This window comes from Colobus angolensis, unplaced genomic scaffold, assembly GCF_000951035.1.
Source record: "Colobus angolensis palliatus isolate OR3802 unplaced genomic scaffold, Cang.pa_1.0 Scaffold76, whole genome shotgun sequence".
Classification (NCBI taxonomy): domain Eukaryota; kingdom Metazoa; phylum Chordata; class Mammalia; order Primates; family Cercopithecidae; genus Colobus; species Colobus angolensis.
Window position 1 is genome coordinate 2154128 of NW_012121376.1, and position 7150 is coordinate 2161277.

General features: G+C 54.8%; 1 protein-coding gene across 1 annotated transcript; it reads left to right on the forward strand.

The window, feature by feature from the left end:
- Positions 1 to 276: 276 nt before the first annotated feature.
- Positions 277 to 1929, forward strand: LOC105501940. The gene is given in 5 exon segments (XM_011928084.1): positions 277 to 409; positions 534 to 743; positions 746 to 1072; positions 1075 to 1339; positions 1632 to 1929. Coding segments are annotated over 5 exon segments (1233 nt in total).
- The last annotated feature ends 5221 nt before the right edge of the window (positions 1930 to 7150 follow it).

Here is a 7150-nt window from a genome sequence, read left to right on the forward strand (position 1 = left end):
GCCCCAACTCAGACCCGCTGGCCACAGGCAGGCGGCCTCGGCTCACTCCTCTCCTCTGGGTCCTTCGCCTGCAGTGACAGCTCCGCACCCAGCACCTTCCTGTGTAAGAAGTCAGGGAGTTCGAGACGAGATCGAGGCTGATCTGGGCCTTGTGTGGCTCCTGCTCATAGAATCCTGGGGGCCGTTTCAGGAAGAGCCTCAGGACACGGAGAATGCTCAGTCTCCTGGCTGCCCCGCCAGGCAAGAGGGTCCGGTGGTGGAGGGAATCCACGGGGCATGGTCCTCACCCCACTGTCAGCGCTGGCAGACCCCAACACTCATCTCCCAGCCCCAGGCACACAACCCGCCCTGCCGCCCCGCTCCGGGCCCTGCCGCCCCTCTCCGGGCCCTGCCGCAGCGGGGGTGTTTGGTGCTGCTGGGGTGGAGTCAGGGGCCAGATCCCATCGTGAATTTGACAGAAAAGGAAATGGGCTCCGAGAGCAGATGAGGCTCAGCCAGGGCCCTGCGGCTCTCACCCAAGGGCTGAACTCCAGCCTTCCTGGCCCGCTCTGTTTCCCGAGCTGTGGAAAATGCCTCTGTCCACCCGGCATGGCTGGGTAGTGCCTGCTTCCCCCACACCAGCCACAGGCCGGCTCCCCAGTCCTCTGTGGGAGGCTTGCTGGTCTCTGTTAAAAACCCCCCGGGTGACTTGCATGGCGCCAGGGCCTGTGCCCCCGAGAGACACTCTGGGGAGGGGTCACCACAAGAAACCTCAGTCCAAGCTGCCCAGCCAAGGCCGGGCATGGCGGTGCCGGCACAGGAAGGCAGGGAGGGGTCTCCAGGGCAGGCAGCTCTCCCCTCGGCCCAGTCCCCCGTGTGAAGTGCTCGGCCCAGGTGGGATCGTGCTTCCCACTCAGCCTCCTCCAAGCCGCGGAAGGTCCTGCTGGTTCCCCAAATGACTTCTGTCCTGAGCCGTGGGCTCCTGATCACGCACCTACCTTGCACGGCCTGAACAAGAGTCTGCGCCAGGGACCCCGCTCGGGAGGGGCACAGAGGAAGCCAAGAGCCCACACAGGTGAGGGGGTCTCGTGTCTGAGCTCACCCAGCCCAGGCTCAGCAGCAGCCTCAGAATTTCCTGGCATCTGCTTGCCTGTGTTGCAACCCAAGTGGGGTGTGCGCGCCGCCTGAGAGAGAAAACACTGGGGAAGGATTATGTAAGCGCCTTCCTCCCCAGCACAGAGCCGTCTTGGGCACACTGAGACCAGACCATGTGCAAAAGCACTTCGGGAGAGTGGCGGGAACTGAGCTGCCTGAGAGGGATTAACCCCTTCCGGGATGCTGGTGGCTCGTCCTGGAGAATGTGGGACTGGTCAGGATTGCAGCACGCGGAGGGGTGGAGTGTGAATGTGGAGGCACCGGTGCTGTGTGATTTCCCACAAGTTGTCTAACCTCTCTGTGCCTTCATCGCCTGACTCGGCTGTTTCCAATGCAGCTGATTTTAACAGCACCTGTTTCACGAGGCCACAGCCAGGATTCCTGAAGGCAAAGCACAGACAGCCCTCAACGCGGTTTGAGGCTCCAGGCAAGGCTCAGCTGACAGCAGCTGAAAACAGCAGTTCCAGCCACCGAGTCGCCCACCCTGCCCACCACAGAACGAACAAGGATGTCCAGCTTTGCTCGGATTTGTGGGGACCACTGGGTTTGGACTTTAGGAAAAGCTCATTTGCCTTCGGGCGGAAGCGACCGCAGCTGGGGTCGCCTGAGGTGGCGACAGGAACCTCTCGTTGGCTGATGCGGGACCTGGGGAGGGGCCGTCTGTGTGGGGCAGCTCTGGACGCAGACCTGTCGATACCTGTGAAAGCTGTCAGGCTGAGCCACCGTCCAGCAAGTGAAGAGACCACACTGGACCACTGCGGAGTCACCTGGCCAGCCCCACCCGGCTCCTCATAGCCCTCGTGTGTCCCAACTCCAAGCAGGCGGCCGACAGTGCACCCTGACAAGGCATGCGTGTACCATCGCGGACACCTGCTTCTTTAAAGTGACCGGATGGTGCCCAGGACCACAAGAACGAGCCTCACAGCAGGGTGCCCAGCCTCCTTCTCCCTCCACTGTTAACGTTTTTGCCAAGATTCCAAAAATGAAGCTGCAGCCGAAAATAGTTTCTTTTTCTTCTATAGCCCAAATGAATGATGGTGTAGAGATTTTCCCATCATGAGAACTGCGGGCTCCATTTGTAGTAGGCCCAGGGGGTGACACGTCTGAGGTTGGGGTGCCTTGGGGCCAGAGCCCAGAGGAGAACCCACGTTGGCGTTCTAGTAACGTGAACCCTCATAAGATCTTCAGGACAGCAGAGGCAGCGGAGACGCCGGCGGGCAGGGAGAGCCGGCCCGGCCAGTCCCTCAGGAATGAGGTTTGGTCCTATTCTAGCTCAAAATGATAAACCTCATCTCAGATGGCTGCCTGTGACTCCAAGAGACCACCAGGCCCCGGCGATAGCCAGAGCGGTACCCAGCATACCAATCGCGCCCACCTGCCTGGCGTGGCTGGGAGACGCGGCCGGGTGCTCTCTGTCTCTCCCTCCCTCTTTCACTGCTCCCTGAAGGCAGCATCTAAAGAGGCTGAGGCTGTCCTGTTGCTGCCCTGACCTCTGGGGAGAAGCCCGCAGTTCTGATTACGGACCTCAGACGGGGAAGCGCACAGGAGGCCTCGGGTGGCCGGGCTATGCTGCTTCTCCCTGGACGGGCAGAGCTGGCACATAGGAGGCACTTCACAGGTGACTAAGGAGACATAGACCCGAGGCCTGGGGGACTGCAGTGTCCCGTGGATCCCAGCTGCGGCTATCAGGCCCACGGGTGGGAGAGCCAAGGGAGGGGCTCAGCTGGGCAAGGGGATGAGAGCGGGCGGGGACACTGCTGGGAACTCCCTTCACCGCATGGCCAACAACGTGCGTAAGCGAACAGGGCGGGAGAGCAGTCACTCAGCCTCTCCGCCCGTTTTCCTGGTCTGTAAAATGGACCGAAACGCCCGCCCCGTGGTGTTCTCTGGGCAGTTTCTATAAATGCTTGGCCCAGCCTCCCCGGCACACGGCTGCTATCTGGGGCACTGTTCCGTTATTTTCATCCCTGCCCCTGCTGTTTGCTTAGACTTCCCCTGACTCCAGTGAAATCAGCCTCCAGAGGCATTTCGTCAGCCCCTTGTTCATCCACAACACGGCTAGGCAGGTGCGCCCAGGGGGTCTGAGGCTTTAACGGACTTTAAATGTATGTCCCTGCAGCAAACAGGTTTCTGTACAGCCCGAGAGCAGCACGGTTCGGGGCTTGAGGGGCAAAGATCCAAGGATGCTGGAGCCAGGGATGGGGCTGTAGTCACGGGGCTGTGGGGGAAGCGGGGAAGGAGGGCCCACCCTGGCAGGACCTCTCACAGCGAGTCCACTGGGAAGCCAGCCTGCAGGCCTGGGGTGGGGGCACAGGGAGCCCACCCAGCAACACAGGGGCAACCCGGAAGTGGACAGAGAACCCCAGTGGCTCTATCACAAGGCCACACACATGACACGCATCTCCCGGGACCGGGACTCTGGCTCTTGGAGGGCCACTTACAGAAAGGAGCTCTCTCCTTACACAGAGTGTGCTACCCTCGGTTTCACCGCTGTGCCAACGTTTAAAATCCGGATGGGTTTCCTCCCCACACCGTGTGTAGAAATGCCTGGTGTTCTTTAAACGTGTGATGTCGTTTCCCCACTGGGTGACTGGTCTCGGTTTGCCCACCACACTCACGGCTGCTGGATCCTGATGGTCTCAGATCAAACCCCCCGGGGAAGATGCGCTGGGCAATCCGTCATCCATGGCGAGCCTTCGAGCCGGATGCAGCCAAGGTCTAGTCTGACTCCAGGACCAGAGATGGAGGGGAGCTTGTCACAGCCCCCATGCCATTCTGCTGAGAGGCACCCCTGCCCGGTGCCAGGCTGACGTCCACACCTTCCTGCTGTTCCCACCAGCTGAGCTGACCCACTTTCCATGGCCGCCTGCCGCCAAGCACCCAGAGAGCTCGCTCTCACCCATCTGCCCGCGGCCCAGCTGCTGGGGGAGCCAGGCGGACCCCCGCCCATGTGGGGGAGCAGAGGGAGGCGAACGCGCGGCGGTGGGTAAGGGGATGTGGCTGAGGTGCCTGTGGGGTTTCTTCTGATTGCTCTGGCTGCTGAAATAGGGAGGCCTCCCCATCAGCGGAGTGGAGGTGGGGAGGCGATGCACAGGTTCAAGGCAAAGGGAAGGAAAGTGGGGCCGCCAGACGGCATGAAGAGGTCGCCTGGAAGCCTGTGGTTTCCCAGCAAAAATGCAACCAGGTGTGCTGCTTCTCCAGATCTCAGGTCCAGGGCAGGCGAAGGTTCGTATCATCTCAGTTTGGGGCTTTGTCTAGATGAGTCCTCGGAGGCGTGAAGGGGTTGAGGGTGTGTCCATGCAGAGGGGAGCCGTGGGTCTGGGCCCCTGGCCCCGCTGAAGGAGGGGCCAGGGGAGCCAGCTACAGGGGAGACGGCAGGGCAGGGGTCAGCACAATGTGCTCTGCAGTCCACAGATGTGGGACGGGGCTCCCTTAATTTAGGTCTTCTTTAACCTCTTTCAGTAAAGTTTTATGATTTTTTTTCCCATAAACACCTTTTGCATCTTTTACGAGTTATTTCTTGACATTTCTATATCTTAAAGCTTTTTGAACGGTGGCTTTTTAAAGCTTCCTTTTCGCATGACCGCTAATGACGGAAACGCAATGACACCTTGTATATTGACTTTGATACCCCCAAACGTGCTGACGTCTCTTAATAGTTCTGAGTAACTATTAAATATTTCCCTGGGAAATATTTTAGGTTATCTTTGGAAATTGTTTGGAGTTTTCCAGGACACAGTGACATCACCTGCGAATAGCGAGTTTTGTCTTTTCGTTTCCACAGTGTGCCTCTGGCTTGTTTTCTTTTCTTTCTCTGCTCCCAAGACCTCCACACAGTTGAACAGAAGCTGGAAGAGCGGCACCCAGCCCTGCTCCCGACGTTGGGGATGCCTGCTGCGGCTGCAAGGCTTCTGTGGAATCTCTTGATCGAGTCAAAGGAATTCCCTTTTTTTATTTTCTAGAATTTTTTTTTTTTTTTTTTTAAGCCTTTTTCTTGGATGCTGAATTTTCTTAAAAGCTGCGTCTGCTTCTGCTGTGAGGATCACATGAATTTCTCCTCCTTTAATCTGTCAGTGTGTTGAGTCACACTGAGTGATACGCTAAGGTCAAGCCAAGCTGCAGTCACAGCCCAAACACGTGTCATGGTGAAAATCTAAAGGACTGAGATTGTTGTATTATTGGAAACTGTTATGATTAATAAGAGAGCTTAACAACGGTATAGAATACAAGATATGACACCTGATTGAATCCAGCCACAGTTAGTTACCAAATGAGATTGTTCACTGCTAGATTTGGTTTGCTAATATTTTGCTTAGAATTTGTCTGAGTAGGAGGCTGAGGCAGGAGAATCGCTTGAACCTGGGAGGCAGAGGTTGCAGTGAGCTGAGATTGTGCCACTGCACTCCAGCTTGGGCAACACAGCAAGACTCCTCAAAAAAAAAAAAAAAAAAATTACCTGAGTAAGATTAGGCTGTAATTTTTTTCTCTCTGCTGCTGTCTTCAGATTTTGATGCCAAAGAAATGCTAGCCTCGAAAAATGAGTTGGGGGATGTCCACCTCTTTCTGCTTCCTGGAACAGCCTGTGAAGGGATGGAGTTGTTTCCTCCTTCGGTGTCTGGTGAACACACGTCATTTGGGATCTTTTCCTCCCTATTTTCCAGTTCCCTTCCTCCCTCCTCAGAGGTGTCTAATCTGTATTATACCTATATAGTGAATTCTTAATTTTGATAATTCTATTTTCTAGTGGCAGAGCTACTGTTTGGTACTTTTTAAAAGTGTCCAGTCCATCGCTGTCGGTCTGTTTCTATTCTCTGTTATTTCCTCCATAGGTTTTCATTTGTGTTGTTTTCTCTCCTTTGCCTGATTGTTTCTGTGTGCTGGACACCATATATGCAAAATTGCTCACGGACATAATTTAGCATTATCTTCCTCCCAGAAGGATTAGTATTTGCTTCTGCCTGGCAGCTGGGGACACCAGTTGTGCAAGACCAGGTCAGTCCAGGGTTGTCACTGGGGCGATGTGAAGCTGAGTGGCAGCCCCGGGAGACTCAGGGTGTAGCTCTCCCAGGATTTGGCCCAATGGGAAGGGGTCCACTGGGGCCCTCGACCTTGGCAGCCCCAGGTCCCAGTGCGCATGCCTTAGTGTCTTAATTTCTTAGTGTCTATAACAACATTTGTAAGTGATTATTACTGTTTGTTTCTGGAATTTAGAAATATAATCAGTTTTTTGTATGTTAGCCTTGTGGGCAGGAATCTTGTAAATTCACTTATTAATGGTTTGCTTGTGAGTTCCTTTGGATTTTCTTCACATATAACCATATCACCTGTAAATACTGACAGCTTCGTTTCTCATTTTAAAGCCTTTTAAGACTTTTTTTTTTTTTTTTTTTTTTTGAGACAGAGTTTCACTCTTGTTGCCCAGGCTGGAGTGGCATAGCTGGGATTACAGGCATGCGCCACCATGCCCAGCTAATTTTGTGTTTTTAGTAGAGACGGGGTTTCTCCACGTTGCTCAGGCTGGTCTTGAACTCCCAACCTCAGGTGATCCACCCGCCTCGGCCTCCCGAAGTGCTGGGATTACAGGCATGAGCCACCGCACCCGGCCCTTTTAAGTCTCTTTTCGTGCCTTGGTGTGCGAGCGCATTGTGGTGAGGGCAGCCATCTTTGTCTGTTACATCTCAGGGAGCGGCGGGGGGTGGTGGGGGCAGTTCTCCGCTTTCCACCTTTGAATGGGCTGCTTGTTGTAGATTTCTTATAGATACCTTTGATCAAACTAAGGAAGGTCCTTTCTATTCCTGGTTTGCTAAAGGTTCTCTTAACCTATTTCTGCCTGAGGTCGCCTACCGCTTGGCAATGAGCTTGAGCAGTAGGATATAAAGAACTCCCACATGCTTGGCGTTCCAATAATGGAACACTAGGCATACTTCATGCATGGGTGTTGAAGTTTACAAATTACTTTTCTGCATTTATTAAGATAACCATATAGTTTACCTCTTTTGTTAGTGTGATGTAATAC